Source organism: Cydia splendana, chromosome 17 (genome assembly GCF_910591565.1).
Source record: "Cydia splendana chromosome 17, ilCydSple1.2, whole genome shotgun sequence".
Classification (NCBI taxonomy): Eukaryota; Metazoa; Arthropoda; class Insecta; order Lepidoptera; family Tortricidae; genus Cydia; species Cydia splendana.
Window position 1 is genome coordinate 10,512,938 of NC_085976.1, and position 27,711 is coordinate 10,540,648.

Sequence of the window (27,711 nt, forward strand, 5' to 3'; positions counted from 1 at the left end):
AGCACTACTCTCGCTCGAAGGAGGCTGGAGGTCTTTTATATTATTGACATTTATCCTAGTATCGTACCTACAGCTTAGGAATGTGATATGTTCGGGAGTACCTGTAAAGTAATCTGGTGCGTAGTCTGCGCGGGGAAGTGCTTGTTGGCCGTGAACACCGCGATGGCTGCGCCCGTCGCGTCGCGGGTTGGCTGTGGATCAAACGAAATAGGACCTTAATAGAACGTACATACAGGATTTTTTCTAGCGACAATAGACATAGAGAAGAATATGCGAATAAATAAGGGCGTCGCTGAATAGCCAGGCCTCTCTATAGAGACCCTAATGGTTAGGGTCTTACCACAAAAGTGACTACTTTCAGAGTGGAGTTCGAAATTTATAAGACCGTCGCGTGGCTCGCGGCGTCTCGTCTGCCACCACAGCAATTATAGACCAATAGTGGGACCGGATTTTTGCACTAAAAGTTTTGATAATTCTAAAGATGAAAAAGTGATACTTATCTGACATGGGACATATTTTTAAGCATATTTGTAAAATATGACGAAAAGTTAGAACGAGCGTTAGATATAAATTAGGTATTTATATATTTTTAGTAATGATTTTTTAATATTGAATTAAAGTGCAATGTTTAAGTTCCATCGTTTATAATATGTATGACGCTTTATAATGTAAAATTATTAGAAATTTTTTAATGTGCTTCTTAGTCAAACTACAAATTAGCTTATTATTTTGTCGATATTGAATTAAAGTTTAATAAATCCACAACAACATATCTAAATTCTTAAGTTAATAGGCAAGCTAAAAATTTAGAAGAATAAGATATATGCTTTAGAATTAATATGCGTTTTTTGTCCTATAATATCTAATATTGAATTAGAGTCTGTAAAAATAAGTCTATTACTATAAAATAATATACGCAGCCATATTATGGAAAATAAGAAATTTCGGTGTGTAGCTTGCATTGTAATAGTAAAATATATTTAAAAAGGCGCGAAATTCATACATACGCCGCGCTGGTCCGTCAGTGTCGCCGGCGCGGCGCCCGAGACCCTATCATAGCCTACCTATACCTCGCCCCTCGCCTCGCCCCACCTGCCGCTCACAGCACTGTCTGTCTTTTCTTATCATTCATTTGTTTGTTTACTGTGGACATATATAAATTAGATGCGGATATTACGTGAAATTAAAGGGGTCCCTTTGTTTCCCATAAAGTTTTAAGTCATAATGTATTGTTTGTCATATAAGAACCTTCGGGCTCTCGAATTAAGGTTTATTTTTGAATGGCCTTAGTAGCAGTTTGATAGCGTTGACTCGGCTCGGAGAGTTGGCGAATTGGCGATTCATTCGCCGAGTTAGCGGATCGGATACCAAGTTATCAGTTAGTTTAGTGGCCGAGTTGATTAGGAAGAACATTTGAATTTCGAAATTGTAATAAAAATGTACATGATATTCACAACTATTTTTTACCATAGTTTGTCAAAGGACTGTCTCATTTCAAACATAGAGAGAATCATCAACATCATACTATCTTTGACTTACACTATAGCAGGGGATCTAAGGTCCCGTTTTCTAAGGGGACCTTGCATTTTGGAGACAAAGCAAACCGCTTGGAACAGGTGTTCCAGGGGGTGACCTGAGCTGATTAAGCCCGGTTGCCAAGAGGTTCCCCCCAGCATGTGGGCAAGGGAGGGGGGGGAAAAGTGCCTCCCGCGCGCCTCACTCTAAGCTTTATATCTGTATACATCTCGCAACTATATCAAGTTTGGTGTCATTTTCGTATAATTCGAGGATGAAGAATTCATTTCTATGACTATATTTTCACTCACCCATACAAAAAATTCGAAAAATTCAAAATTCAAAAAAAAAAAATTAATTTTTTTTTCGACAATCTTGTACAAAATTTATACTATGAGGATTTGCTCTAGAAAAAAAATATCTGTGAATAGCCCAGTTATCCTACTATACAGAATAGTAAACTTGTCAAACATTTTTTTTTCATAACTCTGTTAAAAAAAATGTTTTGTGTCGCGCGGCGTACCTGCATTGTAAGAGCGGTATGCAACGTTTAGGATTTTGTACAAGTTGTTATTCTTCTGGTGGTAGATTACATTAATAAATTACTTCTGGACGTGATATATTTACAAATATAAATTAAATATATAAATAAAGATGTTGAGAAAACTTTCGCTAATAGAGTTAAGTATTATAAATGTGATAAAATTAACATAGGAGATGTTTGACAAAAAATGCGGGTTAAAATAAGATATATATATTGTTCGTAATTGCCATTACATGCCCATGTGACTGTGCATTTTAGGTTTTTTTTAACGCAGTTGCACCTTCCTGTGCATTTTGTTTTGCAGCGGCAACGAATAAGCTCTAAACAAGCAGCAGCCGCCGCAGGTAGGCTTGTCCATATGGGCTCCCAATAACCATGTTGTTTGGACCAGCCCCAGTCAGCAGGGCATGGTGGCTGTTGCTGAGGGGCTATAATCTGTCCCCAAACATAGACCAAATCCTACACATGCGACACAACTGAAAACCGCCGTGTTGCCGAAATAATTTCTGCACTTTGTCAACCAGGTGCAGAAAACCCTAGAGGAAAAGCAAACCGCTCTATGTGCGTTCCTTGATATTGAAGGTGCTTTCGACAATACGCCCACAGAGACCATACTCAATGGTATGAAATCAAAGGGAGTAGACGAAACCACCAGATGGGTACATAGCATGTTCTCGAACAGAGTAGCCACTCTGACCATCAATACTATTTATAGAGCATGAATTTTATACCATCCCCACTATTATGGACCCTAGCAGTGGACCAACTTCTTGCAATCATGTCAGGCCAAGACTTTGATACACAAGGATATGCCGACGACCTTGTAGTCATCGTCAAAGGCCCTTGCCTCAACACAATATCCAACCTAATGCAAAGAGCTCTAAACACAATATCTATTCAAATGGTGTAGAGAAAATGACTTGTCCATTAACCCGAGCAAGACTGTAATAGCCATTTAACTATTCACAAGGAAACGGAAGCTCGATAAACTCACAAAACCAAGACTTCATGGACAAATAATACTGTTCTCGGCAGGGGTCACCTTCGACCAAAAGTTAACTTGGAACCCTCACCTGAGAAACATTATACAAAAAGCGAAAATGGCCATGTGGTCATGCTGTCGAATGGCAGGAGCAAGATGGGGCTTAAGACCCAAATTGCTATCTGGTTATACACAGCGGCAGTGAGGCCAATTGTCACCTACGCCTCCGCAGTCTGGTGTAACAAAACCAGCCAAAAGACAGCAATAGACACTCTAAACAGCCTGCAACGCACGGCTTGTTTAACAGTAACAGGCGCCTACTCCTCGACACCGGGAGCGGCCCTAGATGCACTGCTGGACATCATACCACTCCACTTGCAGGTGCAAAAGGAGGCCAAGCAGTGCGTCTACAGAATATGCACGCTAAACAGGCCAAAATGGCGCTCTCAGGCATTAACCAATCTAAAGGCCTGGGTTTTTGCGAATAGAACCCTTAGCATGCCCACTGATGACACACAAACCGAATGTCATCTCACCAAACTGTACACAGTAGAAATACCTCCTAGAGACAAATGGATCAACAACCAAATGTACGTCGAAGAGGGAAGCCACATCTGGTATACAGATGGTTCCAAGAAAGGCAATGATGTAGGATGTGGGATCTATGGTGAGAGATCTAAGCTCAGAGCTAGCGTCAGCATGGGCACACTGGCCTCAATCTTCCAGGCAGAAGTCTAAATGCACTGGCTTACTCCAACAAAGTTACACTTAGATGGGTAGCAGGGCACTCCGACATTAACGGAAACGAAGAGGCGGACGAACTTGCTAGAAAGGGCGCAGACACACCCCTGGTCGGCCCAGAACCGTTCTGTGGAATCACAAAACGGGATGCATATTCTCTGCTCAGCAACTTAGAAAAAACGAGAGCAATCGCTTGGTGGAAGTTCGTTAAAGGACAAGAACACTCGAAAGCTCTGATCAAAGGGTTCAACAGCAAAACTGCTAAGGAGCTTTTAGGACTCAAAAGGCACAAAACCTGCGCGGTGACCAGAATACTGACTGGACACTGCAAGTTGAACAAACATATGTTTCAAATTGGCAAGAAACAAGATGCGACATGCAGGTTCTGTCAGGAGTCAGAGGAGACTGCAATGCACATTCTCTGTTCTTGTGGACCACTAATGTCAAAAAGAAGTACCTACCTAGGGCGACACGTAATGCAAACCCTATGAGGTACAAAACATTACGGCCCAAAGAATCTGGAACTTTCTGGATGCAACGGGCATTAGTAATGAACTTAAAAGGCCGTTACAATAGATCAATGCTGGTCAATGCGCCACTCAAAGGCCCACAACACCACAATAATAATAATAATGTCCCGCGGGGGCCGCTTGTGGCGAGCTGACGGTGAGTGGCGACACCGCGGACCCCTATTCCAGAGGGCCCTGTCATTTGGCCCTCGCCTCTGTGCTTGCCTTGATTGGCCGGCCAGAATGGAGTCGCAAGAGCGGGACCTATGCTCCAGGTTGGAAGTGTAAAATGTCATAACGCCGGCGGCCTGCTGAACGGATTACCGGGATCTGGCTACCGCAGACTCACCTCTCGACAACCTCACAGCCACTCCAAAGTGTTGCCCTGTTGTCGCACTGTGCGTGCGGCCATTGCGGGGCCCACTCAATGAGTTGGCGAGTCACCACCTGTCATTTACAATTTTGAGACTGATTGTCACGGCAGGTGTCCGCTAGTCTCTCCCACAGCCCATTATCCAGTCCATCCAACTTTCAAATCTATAGCCCATGACCTTAGTTCCCATCGCAGCACAAAAGTGCTGCACTGCTATTGCAGCATTGCTTTTCCCCGCCATGTGCAAAGACAATAGTCTTTGCACATGGCGGGGACCATCTCCGGATGTATCACATTGTGCGTTCGGGGATAGTATACATACACCACATGTATCCCTTGCTTTTAGATTGAAGTGCCTTAAAGGGCCTCTGCGCTGTTGGCTTCGGCCCCACGTACGCCTCCCAAAGGTCCGGGACCCCATGGTCCCGAGATATGGAAAAGACATATGTTATGTATGTAAAGGGTAGTTGTAAGTGCATGCAAACGATGGCTGCGTCCACCGTCATTCTCGTGAATATATTAGTTCATTAATGGCCGCCTTGCGTTTGTCTGTGCTCCCCGTTCCAATATCCAACAGTGGCGACGATTCGAGTAATTCACGCGTGATTTTGAAGGAAATATGTTGTCCAGTAATAATACTGTGGGATTGTTCGCGAGTTTTGATCACCAACAGCAAGATTGGACAGTTTATAAAAACAGACTGAATCAATGGTTTATCGCGAACAATATCAGTGAAGAAACGGACAAAGCGGGGATCAAGCGACGAGCAATATTATTAAGCGCATTGAGTGAGAATACGTATCAGCTAGCGACTCATCTCGTGTTACCGGGTGTGTTAGAGGAAAAGAGCTTCGATGACGTGGTCAAGGCCCTGGATGGCCATTTCACGCCAAAGCGTTGCGTGTTTGCTGAACGGTTTCATTTTTATTCGGCATCGCAGCAAACAGGCGAGACCCACGCGCAATGGGCTGCGCGGCTGAGGGGACTCGCAGCGCATTGTGATTTCCAACACATTCAAGATACACTTCTGGATAAGTTCGTCATGGGAATGACGCCAGGTCGAGAGCGGGAGAAGCTATTCTCAAAGGACGTCAGTGAACTCACGTTAGCGAAGGCCATCGATTTGGCAGAAAGCGTGCGGTGCGCACGCGCCGCCACCAGCACGACCGCGACGCCAGGACCGTCGTCGGCCGAAGCCGATAATTTGTTCAAGATCGCGAATACTTCGGCAACGGAAACAGATCGTGCTAAGTGTCAAGTGTGTGGTTCTGCTAATCACCAATCGAATAAGTGCAAATTCGCGTCATATAAGTGCCAAAAATGCAAGAAAAAAGGCCATCTTCGTAAAATGTGCAAGAATTTCAAGTACATGGAGGCGGGCGAGGTGAGCGAGGACGATGACGGTAAGTTATTTAACATTCGCTCTGTAAACGGTGCCCCGATGTGCGCGGATGTGGTTATCAATGGATTAAAATTTGACGGTTTGAACTTGACAGTGGTTCGGCTGTTACGGCGATATCGGACACATTTTATAAATCACACTTCAAAGATGTACCATTGTTAAACAAATATAAGCGCCTAACAGGTTATAACGGTTATTTTATTAAAAGTTTGGGTATAATTAGAGTTCCAGTAACGTATGACAATTGCACACAAACTTTGGATATCCAAGTTATCGAAGATGGTGGGTGTCCCATTTTAGGGAGAGATTTTTTGACAGCGTTTAATTTAGAATTCGTATCTATAAAGTACTGCGCTCAGTTAGAATCTGATATCGTGAAAAAAATTATGTCAGATTACTCGGAAATCTTTGCGGAAAAATTGGGTTGTTTTAATAAGTATAAAATTAAATTACCATTAAAAGACAACGCTAAACCGGTGTTTTTCAAAAGTCGACCGGTAGCATTTGCACTGCAAGAAAAAGTTAACGCTGAAATAACGCGGTTAGTGCAGTTAGGGATACTTGAGCCAATCGATCACTCTGAGTACGCCTCCCCGATTGTACCAGTTTTGAAAAGAGACGGATCAGTTAGGATATGTGCAGATTATTCGCAAACTATTAACAAACAATTATTGATTGATAAATACCCTCTGCCTACAATAGACGAACTTTTTTCAAAACTTCATGGTGGAGTACAATTTACTAAACTAGATATGTCTATGGCGTACAACCAATTTCCAATAGAAGATCCGGAGAGCATAACTTGTATTAACACTTGTCGCGGTTTATTTAGATATAACCGCTTAATTTTTGGGTTGTCTAGCGCACCCGCGATTTTTCAGCGCGCTCTGAATAGCATACTTGCTAATATAGACGGCGTGTTATGTTTCCTCGACGATGTACTGATAACGGGCCGCGATAGAGAGGAGCACGAGAGGAGACTTAGGGAAGTGTTGCAGCGTTTCAAGGACGCCGGGCTTACACTTCAAAAAGATAAATGTGCATTTTTCCAGGACGAAATTATGTACCTCATGCGTCCTCTATATTGAGCCCACTGTATAACCTTTTAAAAAAAGATGCCAAATGGGTTTGGACCGAGGAGCATAACAAGGCTTTTACTAAAATAAAGGAAAGTCTGGGTTCAGACCAGGTATTGGCGCATTATAATCCTAATGCCCCCCTAATTCTTACAGTTGACGCATCTCCCCAGGGCTTAGGTGCAATTTTGTCCCTATTATCTGAGGATGGTTCGGAGCGTCCTATTTCGTTTGCTTCGCGGACACTTAATTCAGCCGAAAAAAACTACGCGCAGATCCAAAAAGAAGCAACTGCAATCGTATTTGGGGTAAAAAAATACCACCAATATTTATACGCACGTTCTGTTCCTTTCATACTACGCACTGATCACAAGCCCCTACTATCGATTTTTGGACCACAGCGGGGTGTAACAGAAATAACGGCGAACAGGTTGCAAAGATATGCTATTTTCTTATCAGCATACACTTACACAATTGAGTATGTTCGAAGTGCAAATAACAGCGCAGATTTTTTATCAAGGGCGTCGTTGCCAGACCGTGCGGTAGACGACGGTGGTAGGGCCGTCATGGCCGACCGCGCGACGTACATCAATTTTGTATTGGAGGGTAATTGTTTGCCAGTTACGTTGGATAAGTTACGCGAAGAAACTAAGAATGACAACACCTTGAATAAAGTTATTCAATGCATATTGCAGGGGTGGCCACGCAAAACAAATGATTTAGTTATGAAACCTTTTCATCAATGCAGGTACCAATTGTCATTTGATAACGGTTGTTTAATGCGTGGACACAAACTTGTCATTCCTCAGTCTTTGCAACGCCAAATTGTTAATGAATTACATACCTCTCATTTTGGCATTGTAAAGACTAAAGCAGAGGCGCGCGCCCGGTTTTGGTTTCCCGGCATAGACTCGGTAATCGAACAGCTGATCGGCGCGTGTCCGGTGTGCGCGCAGCTACGGCCTTCTCCGCCGCGCGCGCTTATGTCTCCGTGGAAATATCCAACGCAGTCCTTTATGAGGTTACACATCGATTTTGTGGGTCCGGTAAACGAACACACGTATCTCGTTGTAGTTGATGCTTATAGCAAGTGGGTCGAATGCTACGACATGAAAAACAATATATCGTCAGTAAAAGTTATTGAAAAATTGTATGATTTCATGTCGCGTTTTGGCGTACCCCAGACAATTGTTAGTGACAATGGTACATCGTTTGTAGCGTTGCAATTTAAATCATTTTGTGCCACAAATGGTATTACGCATATAACTTCGCCGGTATACCACCCAGCCAGTAACGGACAGGCCGAATCATATACTAAAATTATTAAAAAAGGCATAAAAAGTGCATTATTGGTTTCGAGTACAAACAAGGATGTCAATAATACTTTGTTAAAATATCTTTTTGATTACCGCAACTCGCGACATAGTACAACGGGGCAGTCTCCAGCGCGCTTAGTATTCGGTAGGCAATTGAGGACTAGGCTAGACTTACTTAAGCCACAGTCATCGCCCTCGTCCACTGAACTCGCCTCATTCGTTGAAAACAACCAGTGCTCGCAGCGTAATCACTACGGAGGTACCAGCAGAACACATTTCGCACCCAACGACGCGGTGTTGTACAAATCCTATGCAAACAAGAATAAGTTCTGCTGGCGCAACGGATGCGTTATCAAACGTATCGGCAAGTTATTATACCTTATACGCGATAATATATCGCAGGAAACAGTGAAAAGACACTTTAATCAAGTTTTAAGAGATAAGGCTACGATGCCAGTAACCAATACTAGTACTAATCATCAAGGCCAACAGCGATTAGTGCCTACAAAATCAGCACCCCCCCTGTTTACTCTTCCGACTGTACTAGAGGCTGGAACAGAGCCGGGGGGAGGAGAGGTCCCGAATATAGGCGATGTCGATAATCTTCCATCGGCTGCGTCAGCTGAGCAGCCTCCGCCGGCCGTATCCGCCGCGCCGACTTCACCGCCCGCGCCTCACGCACCCTCCAAGAGCGCTGCAGCCGCGACTTCATCGTCACCGGTGGCTCCAGTTAACCCGTCAACCGTACAGGGTTCCAATGCGACGGCCAAACAAAAAAGGGATCGCCCTAAAATTAATTATAAGGTTTTCTTTTAATGTTTATTTTGAATATGTGTTCTGATCTTATAAGGGAGGGATGTTATGTATGTAAAGGGTAGTTGTAAGTGCATGCAAACGATGGCTGCGTCCACCGTCATTCTCGTGAATATATTAGTTCATTAATGGCCGCCTTGCGTTTGTCTGTGCTCCCCGTTCCAATATCCAACAACATACAAATAATAATGTTAATTTTATCACATTTATAATACTTAACTGACGACGGAACGGACTGATTTTGACGACCGGTCTGGCCTAGTGGGTAGTGACCCTGCCTACGAAGCCAATGGTCCCGGGTTCGAATCCCGGTAAGGGCATTTATTTGTATGATGATACAGATATTTGTTCCTGAGTCATGGTTGTTTTCTATGTATTTAAGTATTTATATATTATATATATCGTTGTCTGAGTACCCACAACACAAGCCTTCTTGAGCTTACCGTGGGGCTTAGTCGATTTGTGTAAAAAATGTCCTATAATATTTATTTATTTTTATTTATTTTATTTTAACTCTGTTGGCGATGGTTTTCCCAACATACTTATTTATATATTTAATTTATATATATCACGTCCAGAAGTAATTTATTAATGTAATCTACAACCAGAAGAATAACAACGTATCAGAAATCATCTAAACATACTTAAAAATCCTAAACGCTGCATACCGCTCTTACAATGCAGGTACGCCGCGCGACATAAAACATTTTTTTTTAACAGAGTTATGAAAAAAAATGTTGGACAAGTTTACTATTCTGTATAGTGGGATAACTGGGATATTCACAGGTATTTTTTTTCTAGAGCAAATCCTCATAGTTTAATTTTTTTAAAGGATTTACGAAAGAAAAAACTAAAAGATTTTTTTTGAATTTTGAATTTCTCGAATTTTTTGTATGGGTGAGTGAAAATTTAGTCACAGAAATGAATTCTTCATCCTCGAATTACACGAAAAAGACACCAAACTTGATATAGTTGCGAGATGTATGCAGATATAAAGCTTAGAGTGAGGCGCGCCGGAGGCACTTTTTCCCCCCCTCCCCTGCCCACCTGCTGGGGGGAACCTCTTGGCAACCGGGCTTAATCAGGTCAGATCAACCCCAGGAATACCTGTTCCAAGCGGTTTGCTTTGTCTCCAAAATGCAAGGTGGTGGACCTTAGATCTCCTGCTACTAGTACTAGCACCCAAAAGAAAAGGATGAATATACAATACAATGATAGTGACAAACAGGAATAAGGCCCGTCCGATGGTAAGCTATAACCGTAGCCCATGGATGCCTGTGACGTCAGCAACAATGTCACGTTGGTGAAATAGGGCCCTGGTGCTACATTACGACACCGGTGCTATAATAAGCACATTAAAACACTCCCTTTGGCCGTGTTTTAAAATTCGTCATTCGTTGCAAAATTTCAATTTTTCGCACTTCTATCGTAAATAACTACCTATGTATTAATAAAAAAAGTTACCTATATAAGTAAGTAGTTACTGCCTTTAAAAAGTATAAGTGTCTAAATGTTATTAGACTTTTTGATTCTTTAAAACGTCTTTAGGTCAATAAAGCAAGTGAAAAATTATTAGAGTTAGACCAAGAAAAGTCTGCAGCGATTTGGACAGCCCACGCAGTGAAGGTGTTATTTATAAGTCATAATTTCATAGAAGTTTCTTCAAATCGGCCTTATTAATGAGAGATTAAAAATATTCAAAATTATCTAAAAATATTTTAATCTATTATTTCATCTCATACGTTCAATAAGGCCCGGGACTGGACCTTTTTACCTGCACTGACAGTGGATCTTCTTAGCAACAAGTACAAATTCAGAATAATAGGGAGCAACTGCTATTTTTGAATGCTGGGCCTTGTTACCCGCCGGGCCTCATATGCCTGCACCTCACCTACCTTATTTATTTGTTTTACAAGGGGAAAATTTGTTGATTAATCATGCTAATATTGATACCCAAACAAGCGAAACATTCTAAAATTGAACCACAAGCGTAGCGAGTGGTTCGTAAAGTTGTACCTCGAGCGTAGTGAAGGTTTCAAGGGACGAGGGTTAAATAAAATTTTCACTACATCAGCTCGTAAAGGCCCTCTTGATTGTTCGAAACGGATAAGAAGAGTGGCATTTAATTTGATGCAAATTTTGAGTTGTTTCCGTAGGTATACTCGTAAAGCTCAGTTGGTTGGTAAAATTGACTTTAAAATGATAAATATTGAATAACGTTAGTTTGAAATTGATTTAAATGATAAAGTAAATATTATCGGAGATATATATATCGGATATCGCTCTTAAACAAAAAATATATGTCGCTAGTCATTTATAACCTAAAAGCGCCAAATTACGCAAAATTATATTGAAATGACACCTGTCTATTGAATTTGAAGAATACTTTAACAAGGGTGGTTATCTGTATGACAATGCACCTAAAATAATTTTCAAATGTATCTATTATTTCTATACTTAACACGATAACGAATTCTACGTAAACCAAACCGCGGGCAATCCCTAGTACATATAGAAATAAATAAGTGTAGGTAAGTTTCCATTAGTGTACCTACTATTAACAATATAACTATTTACCATTGATAATAATTTTATAAACGTTTTGCGTATTTTTTACGGGCACCGCGCTAATCGCTAGCCCGCCACCGTCGATCGCTGCCTCCTGCCACGGCGCACAGCGCGGCGCGCGAAAACGCCGCGCGTTTGAAATGTAACTCAATATAAGCGCGGAATGCATACTTACGTATCAGTATTTAGTGTCGCCGTGATTTTATATTTCTAATATTTTGTGTGGGAACTAAGATCTTTATTATGACCGTGTAATATTAACTCTACAAACTTTAATTCAATATTGGCTATACTGCTTAACCAGAAATCAATATCTAGACAAGCACATTGTCTACATTTCTAATTTTTTACAAGTATACTAAGTTGATAGATAATATCGTAATTTTACAATATCAGCTACTTTAATTCTTTATTGACAAAGTAATTCGTGTTTTTACGTTCACCAGAAAGCAGCTGTTCCAGATTTCTAAAAACCGAATATTGTGAATAAATTAAAGTGTTATTGAACATGTTACAGTTTTTTGTAACTTTAATTTTATATTTACATAGTTATTTAGCAAAATTGAAATATTTAAATATGGCCGAACGCTCCACCTATAATTTTCTAATATTTTACATAAATGTTATTTAACATGCATGCAATAACATATCAAAAAAGAAAAAAACTTTAATGTTATCAAAACCCATTTTTGTTCCACCGCTGGTCTATTACTCATAGTAGATATTTTGCATTATTGTAACAGATGCATGGCTAAGACTCTCATCAGTGCAGTGTGATGCTCCATGTTGCCTCCACACCTACAGCTCACTTGATGATTTGTTACACGTACAAGAACGTGACGATTTAATGATTGTACAGTTTAGCAGTGGATTACTATATTACTCACCAGAATAGTAAACTTCCCTGTATACAATTCGCTCAAACTTGTTAAGACCCTCTCGCGGCCTCGTGGCGCCATGGTGCCTCCACAGCTCGTGGGCCTGAGCGACATAGAACTTGCGCACGAACAGGAACACGATGACTGTGGGGTTTAACAGTAGACAATAATAGTCTGAGATGCTCACCAGTATAGTAAACTTCCCCGTCTCCAATTCGCTCTTGAGCGGATCTTCAAACGGCTCGAACTTGTTGAGCCCCTCGCGCCGCCTCGTGGCGCCATGCTGCCTCCACAGCTCATGTGCGCGCGTAACATCGAACTTGCGTGCGAGTAAAAACTTGATGGCGGTCGCGCGGGACACGCACGCCGCGCCGGACTCGCTCAGGGCATCAAGGAATGCTTTCGTCGCCTGAAAATAAATTAAAAAAAACATTGATTATGGGTCGGTTGCACCAAACTGTTCGTTATAGAGTTCGCTAAATTTTTATGTATGGAATGTTTCATAGTAAAGCGCCTAGTGGAGTAAACGAAGCAAGATGTTGTATGGAGACCCATGCATTAATTCCTCAGTCGATGAAATTTTGCTTGGTTATTGTATAGTATGAGCCGAAACTAACATATGAAATATCCAAAAAAAAAACACTCCTAAGTTAGGTTTTTATACGTAAAAATACAAATCTGTTTATATATTGAACCGAGTAATTCCTCCGTCCAAAATTATTTTACCAAATAAGTTATTTGTATCAGCATGTGATACTAGAAAAAAATCAAAAACTTTTGTCAAACATGAGAATATTTTTTTATGATAATTCCTTTTTTTGGTGCTCATTTTCATCGGAAAATTGCTCTGTCAATTTTTTCTTCTTATATGATCTTAGAATATAATTTAGCGTAGAGGGTAAGAAAATCCAAAAAAAAATGCATACCCAAATTTATGTATTTTAGAACTATTAAAAACTGACAGTGGAAAATTTCTCAGCCTGATTTCTTTTTAAATATATACTGAGTAGTCACGTATACACTTAAATCCAAAATATCCAAAAGAAATATCATCCAGGACACCGAAATTTTGGAAGCGAAGATAAATCCATCCCGCGGTTACGCAATAATGTACCGTCTTCCTTTAGCAGTTTAGTGCAGATTAGCGTCCTTGTGCTTCTAGTACGACCCGACCGCGTGACCCGCAGCCTGCACTTAATGGCTCCTCTACACGATGGGCCAGCGCCGGCCACTCCAAGGGACGCAGCCATGCGGTAGAATGAGATAGCAATATCACTTGCTCCCTCTAACGCTTAAATGCGTCCCTTGGAGTGGCCGGCGCTGGCCCATCGTGTAGAGCTGTAGAGGAGCCATAAGAAGGGAGTTGTCGTTGTCACTAGTGTGTGATTATTTACACTACATTTAGTGATTTTTTGCGTTTTCTTTGTACCGAATAATATAATTATATTAACGTAGTTTCATATAACTTTGATTAGAATAATATCACGCTAAAGACGTTAATAACAACCGACATCAAATACACTACTAAACCACTACGACCAGTTTTGACATTGACAATGTCAAAACTGGTCGTAGCCGTACTAGAATTTTTGCCACGTAATAAAGATTACTTATCGTATGCTTACCGTTAATAAATGGCTGCTATTTAACTGATCACCAGATTTAGTAAAATTTAATACCAAAAAAATCTATTTTACCACCCTAAAATCATGAATGATCACCAAAATTATAACACCATTTTAATGTGAAATGATTACCAATTTTATTACATTTTACTATCCTTTTAAAGGAAATGACACCAAAATAATCATTATTAACCCAAAAATAGTCAATGATTACCAAATTTCAATCCCCATTTTAATGTGAAATGATAACCAAATTTTTACATCTTGCTATCCTATTAAAGAAAATGACACCAAAATAATCATTGTAAACCCAAAAATAGTAAATGACCGCCAAAATTAGAACTCCATTTGAATGTAAAATGATAACCAAATTTTTAAATCTTGCTATCCTATTAAAGCAAATGGCTCCAAAATAATCATTGTAAACGCAAAAATAGTAAATGATCACAAAATTGTAACCACATTTTAATTAAAAATGTGCAATCATTTAATATATCGTTATCCTATTAAATTAATTAATCCACTTCGTCACCTTTTTCTAGTAGCATTTTATTTCTGTAACAGTCGCAGTTCTAACCTAACCTAACCCACTTTTCTAGTAGCATTTTGTTTCTGTAAGGGTCGCAGTTCAAACCTAACCTAACCCACTTTTCTAGTAGCATTTCTTTTCTGCAAGGATCGCAGTTCAAACCTAACCTAACCCACTTTTCTAGTAGCATTTCGTTTCTGTATGGGTCGCAGTTCAAACCTAACCTAACCCACTTTTCTAGTAGCATTTCTTTTCTGTAAGGGTCGCAGTTCAAACCTAACCTAACCCACTTTTCTAGTAGCGTTTCGTATCTGTATGGGTAGCAGTTGAAACTTAACCTAACCTACTTTTCTAGTACCATTTCGTTTCTGTAAGGGTCGCAGTGCTAACCTAACCTAACCTACTTAACTGATAGCAGTTTAACTTACTTTTCTAGTAGCATAACGAAATGCTACTAGAAAAGTAGATTAGGTTAGGTAGGTATGCGGTGCGGGCTACGGGGGGTTGAGCGGGAGGGGCTAGTAATTTTGGCATCAGTTTACTTTATTTGGTAATATGTATACATTTTTTGGTAATCATAATGGTTTATTTAGGTGAAAATATCGCATTAATTTGGTCTTCAAGATTTGGTGATCATTAATGATTTTTGGTGATCATTCAATATATTTGGTATTTGAATACAATTTGAAGTGCAGTCGTAATTAAAGTGGTGGTACTTTTGTATTTTTAGGCCTTATTTTTTTGGTGTTCACTAATTTTTTTTGGTAAGCATGATTTTTTTATTTAGGGTACCAAAGTATTTTTTGGTGGTCATTATATTTGTAGCCTTAATAAATTGCGATATCTTAAAACTTAACCGTCAAGATCTTTAAAACTACTGAACCAATTTTGATGAAACTTGCACTATAAACTGAAAGACACTTCATCATCAACTATGGGACGATAATCCTTCGCTACATTTTTTAAATTTGCCGCCTTTTTCTACTGACAAGATTTGCTTGACCAAGTATATTTTACAAAAAAATTATTGCAGCAGTGGCAACATTGTAGTAAGTTTTTTTGGTCTTGAATTACGTTTTTTAGTATAGAAAAGCAGCAAGCCGCCACCGCCGCCGGGTAGTATAGGGCGAGGCGCGGCGCGCGCGCGGGCGGCGGCCGGTACCGCTCACGCACCCCGCTTGTACTCCGCTCCCTACACACTGTTCCCGTTATGTTTCGTTTTTAATGCGCTCGTTATTTTTTTGGATGTTTTTATAGATGAATGGAAAGAAAACTGTGAACTTAATTCAATAAATAAAATGGATAGAGAAATTTTCCACAGCGAGTAAAAAGGCAATTTCTGAAAATAGTATAGTTACATGGTAATTTTTTTGGATTTTCATTTTGTAGGTATAAAACGGCAATAAGCTGGCATTCCAGTGAAAAAATTAGACTGAGCAATTTTCCGGTCCAAGACACACCAAAAAATTATATTTTATTAATATTGGTATTTCTGCTGGGATATTTTTTTGGATATTTCATATATTGTTGGACGTTACATGAATATGTCCGGTGAAGAAAGTTTGAACGGAGCATTTTTCTGTAAAAAGATATTAACGATTTGAGACTTTAGGTATTTACTTTAATTCTATTATTATTATTCTTTGGATATTTATACAATACTTATTATTTATTGATACTTTATCATACTGTAAAGTTTTTTCTGGCTGAGGAATTACTGCGGGGTCCACTACCTTTATTTACTACATTAGCCGGGGCGCGCCGGCTGACGTTGATCAGTCTGTCAAATGTGGTTGGTGCAACTGGCCCTAAGTATACAGACAGCTAAAAGGGGACTAGCCTGTTTCCGCTAAGACTTGGCCTCCCAAGAACTAGTAGTGTCTCCTCAGACATGTAGTGGGAGATGATGGGACGTATAAAGGCTGTGATAATGGGGAAATTGGATAGAGCTTAATATGCGAAATTAAAGAAATTCAACTGTTAATAGGTCGATTAACGAAAATAATAAATCAAAAAGTAATACCCTCGATACTCGTAGTCTGAATAATATAAACGTCGTCTCCATTTTGATCAGCGCCGGCCGCATGATGACTAAACAGATCCTCACTTTGTTTAATCGTCAACCATAGTTTATTACTAAATACGAACTGATTTCACTATTTCGCCACACTTTCATTGGCAGTCGAGCCTTAACGCGCGTTCGCGCGACTGAATCCTAAACGGGTATTAATGTCGGTGAAAGATAACTTGGTTCCGTATAGATAAGGACGGCGGGACACACTGGCAGTTCAAATAAAATTGAATGCAAACAAGTTGCAGTAGGCGGGGCGCTAATTCTTCCGGGATGTGTTTCCTGCGCGCGCGCCGGTCGCATTAGTATGAGCGCACACGCACCTCACCGCCGCTCCAAGATGTCATATGTCAGACATCGTTGGTTTTGCGTGAAATAAATCGGTATAGACAATTTCAGTTGAAAGCATTGCGTGATTAGAATTAATTGCGATTATATCGTCCTTAATTGAACATATCCCGTGGTTCGTACCGTAGACCAGGGAAAATTCTCTGGCTTGTACAGACTTTTGTTACTCAGTTACGCTATGAAAATACTACTAATTGACTAATTGTACAATGTCCGGCGATTAAACATATAGATACTACTATCCTGCGATTTGCGGAAAATTAGTCTGAACTTCAATAAATCAACTACTTATTTGTTAGGTAATGAAACTAATTACGTTACACATTAATAACCGGATTTATTGACCCACGAATTGCTCGATAGGTATTACCGATTTCTGCACATGATTACTGGAGCTCTCACACTAATACGACCTTTTATACTCTTGATGTATAGCCATTTCACAAGATAAAGTTCTGCATTTTGGTAACACTTTATTGCAGTGCTTCACTAAAGAAAATGAACACATTGAACCACTTATTTGAACAAGTGTTGAACTATTTTGAATAAAAATAAAGTTATAATATACTGTTTAAGAATAAACACGCGCATTAAACTTGCAGTAAAGCATGAATGACTGATATGAAGCGTCCCTGTCAATAGATTTAAGGAAACATGACCCCTCAACTTAAACAACTAAACCACATGACGTTGAAGACTTGTTTGTCGCATCAAGCAACGCAAAAAAATTATATTGCAGGGCTTGAATCAATTAGCAAAGGAATTATTTTTGGCGTAAAATAATTTAGGTACAAACGCCGAATGAGTTTAAGAATGATTGACACGCACGATCGTGCGAAAACGTCTCCGGAGTGCAACTGTGGACTGCGCGAAACAATCGCACTTACGCGACGACAATGCCTCCAAACATAGCGTCGCAAGAATTATAATAATGCCATTTCAATATAACAATGCAATGCTCCCCTTATATGGTCCGAGCAATTGAATAATCTGAATAATCTTCTTATAACCTTCGCAAGGGGAAATTGATTTGAAAAATTTGTTAAACAAAAGCACTTGACGGTAATATGCACAGTAGTGGTTGCATTTCGAACGTTTAGTATCTAATTTTAGTACGTATCTCAGCGTTTCCACTTGTTGATATCCTAGAACACTAATGGAACTTCGTAAATATGTATGTCACCTGCAATAATACAAATGTTACTCTTCGATGGCCGCAAAAATATGTGACACGCTCTTGGAGCATTCCATGAAATTGTCTACCGTTTGTCCCGTACAAACGCGAATTTTCTTATTTGTAGGTATAAGAGTTTCCTTTTCTATGACAAATGGTCAATAATATGCACAGAATAATAATCGCCTGCTTTAAATGCCGAAAAAAAGTCGCAACACAGGAAATAAAATGCGTTTGTTTGTACGGGACAGCCCGTGGAATGCTCCTCTTATGGCTCTACAAATAAAATCGTGTATCTTTGCGGCCTTCGTTGTGTAACATATTATTGCAGGTGACTGTACGCAAACGACAAATATGACGGTTTTGAAACTTTGTAACGACCTATACGACCAAAATAAGTTATCTTTAATAGATAGATCGTTTCTCGCTATTCGATGGCGGCAAACCAGTCTAAGCAAATAAATATTTTCTATTCTATTCTAAGTTATATTTGAATGAGCCCACGCGCTCTTACCGCGGTGCGATAGTACAATATCACACGTGTCTATGCCATCATAGTCACATGTTACCGTCTTCTTTCAAGTAACAATTAATGATGAACGGGCGTGGGCGAAACATTTACCGTAATGCGAACTTGCCGAATAATATCTATGATTAAAAATGTTATATGCCTGGCAATAAATTTCTACCTATACCTATACTAAGCATTTCATGACGTCAATGATATGATATCATTAAAATATGAAAGGTTGTAACAAGCAACTTAGTTTGGTACCCAGGCTTACAGGTCGATTCCTGCTTGCGCCAAATTTCTACAAGGTATACTTAGTTATGTTAGGCCCACTTGCACCATCCCACTAACCCGGGGTTAAGCAGTTAAACCGTAAAACCAGTGTCAAATGTGTCAATGTACTGGTAACCATGGTAACTCCAGGTTTAACCGGTTAACCCCGGGATCGTGGAATGGTGCAAATAGGTCTTACAGTAATAAGTCTACCACTTACGAGGGGTGTTCAAAATATTCTCGGTATGAGAATGAAAACAAACAAGTACGAAAAGTTTGATATTTTTATTTTTCAATATACTCCCCCCCTATGTTCATACACTTAAGAGATCGATCAATTATTTTTTTTAATCCCTCATAAAAATATTTTTTATCTTTGGTGTAAAAATGCTCCTCCACTGCCGCCTTCAATGCTTCATCGTCAGAAAATTTATTTCCACGCAGATCCTTTTTAAGATTGGGGAACAAAAAGAAGTCGCTGGGGGCTAAGTCCGGGCTATACGGTGGGTGAGTAACAGTTTCAAACCCACATTCAACAATAGCTGCCTTGGCAATATGAGCAGTATGGACGGGGGCGTTATCATGCAGAAGCAGAACACCTTTGGTTAACTTTCCTCGCCTCTTTTCTTTGATTGCATCCTTTAACTGACGTAGAATATTAGCGTAGTACTGTCCTGTGATACTGACACCTTTTTCTTTATAGTCGATTAGTAATACTCCTTCACAATCCCAAAATATCGTGGCCATGACCTTGCCAGCTGAAGGCATGACCTTGAATTTCTTGGGATGAGCTGAACCCTTAATGTGCCACTGCATGGACTCTTGTTTACTCTCTGGGTCATAATGATGAACCCAGGTTTCATCTCCAGTAACTATTCTTTGCAGCACCTCATCAGGATTTTCACCGCACAGGTCAATAAAATCGGAACAACAAGCAACACGCATGTCTTTTTGAAGCCGAGTCAGCATTCGCGGAACCCATCTTGCACTTACTTTTGACATATTAAGATGGTCATGGATAATATCATGTACGGTACCAATAGAGAGATTGGTTACTTGAGCTATAGATTTTACTTTCACTCGACCATCTTCTAATATAAGTTTTTCCACTTTATCTATATTTTCTTGTGAAGTAGCTACTACAGGCCGGCCAGGTCTAGGGTCATCTTCAATACTCTCCCTTCCACGTTTAAACTCGCTTGACCACTTTTGAATGGTAGATAAAGAAGGAGCAGACTCGCGGTAAACACAATCCATTTCCTCTTTTATGGTTTTTTGATTTTTACCCTGTTTTGTCAAGAATTTTATGACGCATCGATGTTCTAATTTTGTTAACATTGTCAATTCGCACATGATGTCCGTGTTTGTTCAGCAATTGCAGAAAAACAAAAGAACATCTCGGTTCGAATTATACTTTTTTTTAATGTCAACGAATAAACCTTAGCGGCCAGTAACGAAAGAAATTTTAGAAGAGGTTGTAAGATATCAATACCGAGAATATTTTGAACGCCCCTCGTATCTCAGGCGGTCGGTAAAGACGTTGTGCAAATGTGCAGTGATTTTGTAGTATAAATAAGATAGCTGTGTTTTAGGACTACAACTAGTTCATATATAACATTTTGACGGTACTTAACATAAATAATACAAATCAGCTTCATATAGCCAAGCCAGAAGACAATCAGTTTGTAGTGGAGCATACCAGTTATTTTCTACACAGTAGGCAAAATGTTATTATCGTCAAAAACCTACCTACATCACTGGCAGAATTTATAATTTCCTCTTGTGTACTTGTAGGTAACAAGTACCTAATACCTACCTCTACCTATTTTAACGGGAGGCAGACAACCCCTGCCACGATAAATTCAATACGCTTGGCGGAGCAGACACGTGGAATGCTTAGTTTACCACAATGATGGGGTTAATGAAATGCGGGCGCCGGGTGTTTTAAATACAGTAACTGGGGGCCGATTTTTTTAATTTCGAGCGCTCGATCATCTGTGGAAAACGAACTTGAAACACGAGCAATAGAAATTGGGAATCTAGTGGTGTTGACCACTCGTTTATTCGTCATTCGTCAAATATATTAGTAGAATTGAAATGCCAAACAATTATCACAAACTGTAACTACTTTGTAAGCCATTGAATGTCCCTAGTCATCAAACAACAAGTGTTACCAATCCCACTCGTCGTTAACGAAAGCCCGGAGTAGGTACCTAGGTATTTGGAACTGGCTGCCAATCTTCATTGGTTAGAGAGGCCCCCTACCCGATAAATTGATTAGGTATTACCTATTTGTTAAATATTCGGTGTAAATGTCTGTCTATTCAAGATCACAAGGCTAAGTCATCCAACTGACAAGCAGGCCTCATCTCATTGTCAGGGTTTAGTTTAGGCACTTGTTAGGCTGTTATTAATTTACCTTCAACAAGTCTTAATTCGGGAATCCCGTATTTACTAACACCGCGACGGATGTTGATCGCACGGGACTATAATTTCCTTCGCTGTCGAACGCGGGCGCTCGCCTCAGATTTACCAATATAACTACAGCTTCGAGATCCTTAGTAAGCTAAGCTGTAAGTTAAGCTGTCAAATTACTGTTATACTTATGATTGATTTTTCTCCTTTTTTTGTTTCATAGTGTCACATAGTAAAGAAACGAGTAAAGTTGGAGTATAAATTCGAATTGGAGGTTACTTTGGGAATAAATTGTATCGAGCGAAGTGTTATGAATCGTGTATCGAAAGCTGTGTTATTAAAGATAATATAATCAAGAATTATATTTATTTTTCCCACGTCTACAAATATCACCGTTTCTTAGAAAAATAGGATAATTATTGGGGTATTTTTACATTTCTGGCTCAGGGAACGGCCTTAACTACTCGGAGGTCACACTTTAATGGTTCACAGGGTGCATTCAATCGAGATGAGTAAAACAGGTCTGTTCTTCCCACCCATACGCCTCGAGAAAAGTATACTTTGCCGATTCTCAGACAGGGTACCGATTTCCTGTTACTTGTGAGTCAGACCAGCCAGACCCTTGTTTATACCTTTTAGAATTATTTTATGATCAACAACAGCAACTTTTGGTTGCTTATATTGTTTATTGCAACCAAGCAATTAAAGGACAAGATTTTTGTATAACATGTAGTATATCAAGGAACTTTCTTTGAGTCACAAATATCGACGTTTATTGACCGGACTATTTTAACCCTTCCAGTGTACATGTCTCTGATCTCTCTAAATTTAGATGAGAGTGCAAAGCCTCCAGGTAACAATGTGCAGTAAACTTCCGAAATAGAGTGCTATCGATTGTGGGTCGTCGACCGCGCATCCGCCGGCCGGCTTTGTCACGGGTTTATTACACTTTTAAATGTCACACTACTTAAGCAATTCAGCTTCTGACTTCACACCTTAACGGTGAAAGATAGTTAATCACGTCAAAGTATCATTTTTATAACTGAAAGGTCTATATCAATATGTGCAGCTAAAGACTTACACACACAAGGACACGATCCGAAACCCTTTACACGAGTGTATTATAATATAAGAAATAATCAAAGAAAGGCAGACGGCGACGGGTATTATAAGTGTAGTGTAGGTACATGTAATGAGGGAAGGAAACTGACTAATACAGAAAAGCAGGACGCAATGACCAAAAAACCCCAACGATCTCCCGCACATAACTCTAAGTCAAGACAACGTAGCATGCGTAATAGTAGTGGGAGGATTCATTTAGTAGACATGCAAGATGACATTACGTTCAGTATGATTGTTTACACTTGGTTTACACGCGCCGGGCGCTTAAAATAGCGGCGGGGGACTGACGTCCGCACGTTTCATGGTAGCCATGTTTACGACACTTCCGCTGAAATGTCTATAAATACCAACAGGTATTTGGTATTAAATTTGCGGTTGTGTGGGAACGCCGGATCGGAAATCGGCGTAATAAATCAGCCGTTAAGTTTGAGTGACGGAGAGCGGCCGGACGCTGCGCTCGCTGATAGAGTGCCCTCAATTGCCCGAGTTGCCCGACCGATCTGATGGGATTTGAAGTAATCGGTGATTCACTTCACTCACTCGCTCATTCTGAATAACTTGTTAAGTTGTTTATTATCTGGCTTTGTTCAAGAATTAGATTTACCAAAACTAACTAGTACATTTTAGTAACTTCAATTGGAATAACGTAATCTGCGTAATATATCAAGATTATAAGAATAATCAGCCCTTTGATTTCATAGGTAGTTGCCGACAAACAACGAAATCTAACTCATTATTAGCGAACAATAACCTGTTGTTCTTGCTAAATGCTGCTAACTACCATATTAACTTATAATACTTATATGATAGTAAAAAGTGAATTTACACGCCCGCTGAACAGCAATTCTATTAGGTGTTGCGAGGGAATACCTGGCAGGTTTTTGCTTATTGTTGTTTACGCTACACCGCCTACGGTGTCGTATGTAGGGTAAACTTGCCCAATTTCGTAATACTATATATTATGTATTTTTTTACGAATTTACAATACTCAGGCATGCAACTATAATTTTAACTAGCTAACGGTACCGGGTACCGACCGTTGATGAAAAAATGTCGTCGAAAAGATGTCGGAACGCTTTCGGGATAACTGGGAGAGACTATTTAAGACTGGGTTATGTGGAAAAGAGGCTTTTACCCAACAATGCCATCAGTGGGACTCTCATAGCTCTTAAATAATACTAAATTCCATAAAAGATAACCTGATGTTGAGAATGTTGAGATGAAGCAAAAGTTAAGCCAAACCCACAAGAACCAAAACGGAGGCGTAAATTTCGCAACAGATCTCGCAGGTCTAAGTATACAGAGGGATAACTCGGACTCCTGTATATTTTTGGCCGGATGTAGCTCAGAGAAGGGAGAGGGGGACAGTGCTTTGTCACGAGTAAATAAATAGGACTCCACAACATAATGAAACATGGTACTTCGCATTCAGCCAGTTACGAAATTACCCAAGATTACCCTACTAAAAATAGTAGGTGGAAGCTTTTCATCGTAAGCGAGACATGACGGACATTAGTGGACTTGGCGAAATGTGACACATGTGTTCAAGGAAGCGTGCCGGTAATGGGGGCGTGCCTTCAAACATATTACATACTTATACTTACATCACGAATTCACGACTTTATTGTGAATTTTCTTGGAACTATACTTACCATTAATTACTTAATAGTAATACTGCCCTCCTAAGCCGAACCCTAAGTGCTGTGTAATCACAATGATGTAAAATCTGCTGCGGATAATATATCTAATAGAAAACTTGTTCAAATATATTTGCACAAACTATTTTTAAATTTTGAGCACTAGGTATTTGTGGAACTATTTTTGTCTGTATGTATACATAGACACACATACAACCAACAATGGTGTTAGTCTTTTGTTACACCACATGAGCTGTATGGTTATTTACCATACAGCCCACCTGATGGTAAACAGTAGGTAGTACTTGTGCTTGTCCGACCCTTTAAGAACCTGTACACTCTTTTATGCAGATCTTAGAATCTTACCTATACATGTAATTATTAAGTTTGTAAACCTAGGAATACTAAAAAAAGTCATTCACTTGTTTGAGTATATTTATTTTAGGAAGGTAGGTTTAGCCCGGCAAGTAAATCTAATCAAAACCTAGCATCAAAGCTACCGCACTTAAAATCAGGATCATTGACAAAACTGTTATCAAACAATGACCAAACCATGACCAACTTTGTCAAAAAAAAGTCCCAGCCCCCCCTTTGCTACAGTCCAACCGGAAAATTTTATACTGAATAAATAATGAATAAAGGCTAAGTTTGAAACTGCTAAAAATAGTACGGTACCGGCACAGAATAACTAAAAGTACTACCGTACCGGCTTTTAAATATTAATAAGAAAACAAAGGAGTTGGTAGTAGGAATCTATTTCCACAAAACCCACACCCACTTAAGGTCCTACTTGAAAAAGTTGATAGTTTCGTATTATAAAGAAAATTGACTGTACCTACGTGTTATTCCAAATGTATATTCAATTCGGATAGCATATGTTTATGACGCGATTAAAAGTATTTTTTTATCTTACGAGGAATAAATATAAGCGAAAACAAGCGGACACGACTGAATCAAAACAAACATTGATGACATGGTAATGGTATGACGCGATTTCCCGTGTAAAGTATGTGCCGTTTGTATTAAATAAGTAGAGAATCTCAACACACAGACATCATGACCTAAGCTAATAAAGAATCATTTCGTAAAATCATTTATATTATATTAATTTACTTACCACCTCCTGATCGGGTGACAGGGCCACCGCCATTTTTCTTTATGACAAACAAGCTCAATGGCTGGTTGGAGTCCTCTCCGACACACATTCAAAAGACAGTCGCAAGCAAAAACGATCAAGAGCACCTCGATCACTGCAACTCGCAGCTCGCAGCTTCCGCTTCACTTCTACAAGTTCTACACCGTAGAACAGTTGGCAAAAGTCGGTTTGTGCACACGTTGAACAAACATTCCTGACAAATGGACGATTCTGCGAATTATCATTTTACTCTGTATATCTATTGCATTCTAACATAGCCGCTCTGGCGTATGAATAAAAGAGTCAACAAATAAAAGATCTGAATAAAATTTTTAAGATCGGTTTAAGTTTATGCGATACGTGCAAAGCAAGCTTAATTCGTCTAGGGTCTATGCGCGCCAAAAATAATCGATTTTGGTCTGTCAGTCAGTGTGTTTTGACAGCTGTCAAAATTTCGTAGGTTATCTCAATTCTCACCCTTTGTTAATCAAAATTATCTAAAACCCAGTTTATTTTTTAATATTTGGTATTTTATTTAAGTGTTATTTTACAGCTCGTTCGATTTCTCAATCTTGCGAGTCTGTATATTATTAACAGTAACCGATTGGGTTCAGAAAAATGTCCACCCGATGGTAATATTTATTTTTGTCTTTTAAAAATTTATATCATAAAATATCTTGTGCATTACGTGTACCCTGATTTCACGTTCATAAATTCTCTACCTTTTTCCAGGTATCCACTATACCAAAGAGGGAATCCCCAATTGAGAGTATTTTTACCAAATTTTTGGATGAAACTTGTTAAACCTCATATAAAACAGCTACCAAACATAGTTCACTTCCAATGTTCTATGGAAATGACAAAGCATGACATAAGAAATTATCTGGAGAAGATTTACGATGTCCCAGCCGCTGATGTCAGAACAAAGATTACCATGGGGAAGTTCAGAAGGGATGTGGGAAACGGTTACATTATTAAAGACGATGATATCAAATATGCCTATGTTACCCTGGTAAGTTTGAGATAATTAGTGGTATGGTAAAGGAGAGACGCTTTCCACATAGATTTTCGTACATAGACCAGCCTATGTGTATGCAATAGAGATAGCAACAGGCGGGAAAATATACAAAAATCTATGTAGAAAGTGTCTCTTTATTGTGCTGACACATCCTAATTTTCATATCTTATGAATGTTTATTTGAGTAATTATTCCAAATACTTCAGAATGTCTGGTAATTCCAAAAATCCTACATAAGACCATCATACTAGTGTCAATATTTAGGATTACTTAACAATCTACAGTACATATATTTGGAATTACCTGTATAAACCATGTAATTTTTGTTAAATGGTCTGTTACCTAGATTCTTTAGAGTTAAAATAATATTGATAATGTTATTATAACCTATTTTACTTATTAGACAAAATTTTGTACCAATAAAAACAAGATAAGGTTATGTTGGTTAAAATAAACCTAAACTTAATACTTAAACCTAAATTAAATGATGCTAAAAATAAAAGTAATGCATAAATAAAATTTACTTTAAAATACTTTAGTAGGATTCTCCTCATACAGTTTCTATTGCCCCAAGCCAAAGAGAATTTAGACTAGAGGAAAGGAGAGTAGGCCAAAGGTGTGGCACCATCACTCGAAAAGAGGTACCGTACCTTTGGCCTATCGTGGAGTAGATGGTGATACTTTTTGACGTTTAACACATCAGTGAAAAATAATGTTCAAAGTCAAATGGTGTTCTTAATCATTTGTGTCGAAAGATGGCACTATATGTACTGACTACATAATTTACTTTGACAATATTCCTCTATTTAAAATTCTCTTTGCCCAAGCTAAATAAACTGTTTCTCTTAACCCACATGACCTTAATAAAGGTAAACCATCCTCATTCCTCATCTTGTATTTTCCAGCCAAAAGATATGAAGTTTGAGTACCCCAAGTTGTTTGTGGACCAAAAGGAAGCAGAGGATGAGGACGCCAAATCCTTGGACGAAGCCAAGAAAACCTTCAAGGGGTACTTGGAACGGAACAAGGACAGATCTGATGTTCCAAGTTGGTTCTCTATATAAAATGTACAACTTAGATAAATATTCGCTTTTTATTAGAATAAGATATGTAAATAAATGTTAGAAATGTAGTAA

The 27,711-nt window shown here is 39.3% G+C and overlaps 2 protein-coding genes and 1 pseudogene across 3 annotated transcripts in view; 2 read left to right on the top strand and 1 right to left on the bottom strand.

Moving 5' to 3' along the window:
* Nucleotides 1-25,684, bottom strand: part of LOC134798790 (tyrosine-protein phosphatase non-receptor type 9) — a 117,873-nt gene extending 92,189 nt beyond the window's left edge. Inside the window, exons 1-3 of one of the 2 annotated variants that reach the window (XM_063771173.1) lie at nt 25,540-25,684; nt 12,905-13,126; nt 102-191 (exon numbers count right to left, since the gene is read on the bottom strand). In XM_063771173.1, coding sequence (XP_063627243.1) covers nt 102-191; nt 12,905-13,126; nt 25,540-25,572 — 345 coding nt within the window. In that variant the 5' untranslated portion in view covers nt 25,573-25,684. Of the gene's footprint in view, nt 1-101; nt 192-12,904; nt 13,127-16,894; nt 17,256-25,539 lie in introns of those variants that run through there. The other variant, XM_063771172.1, reaches the window with a different exon arrangement.
* LOC134798758 (uncharacterized protein K02A2.6-like) lies at nt 5,118-9,449 on the top strand (annotated as a pseudogene).
* A 313-nt stretch (nt 25,685-25,997) lies between the features above and the next one.
* LOC134798805 (large ribosomal subunit protein uL23m) lies at nt 25,998-27,711 on the top strand. The gene is made up of 3 exons (XM_063771193.1): nt 25,998-26,189; nt 26,290-26,569; nt 27,481-27,711. Exons 1-3 carry the CDS (start codon nt 26,176-26,178, stop codon nt 27,637-27,639), a joined length of 453 nt encoding a protein of 150 aa, XP_063627263.1. The 5' UTR covers nt 25,998-26,175; the 3' UTR covers nt 27,640-27,711.

Excerpts from the sequence above, each read along its gene's own strand:
- LOC134798805 (XM_063771193.1), top strand. Across the intron at positions 26,570-27,480 it reads AATATGCCTATGTTACCCTG|CCAAAAGATATGAAGTTTGA; the intron begins GTAAGTTTGAGA and ends TGTATTTTCCAG.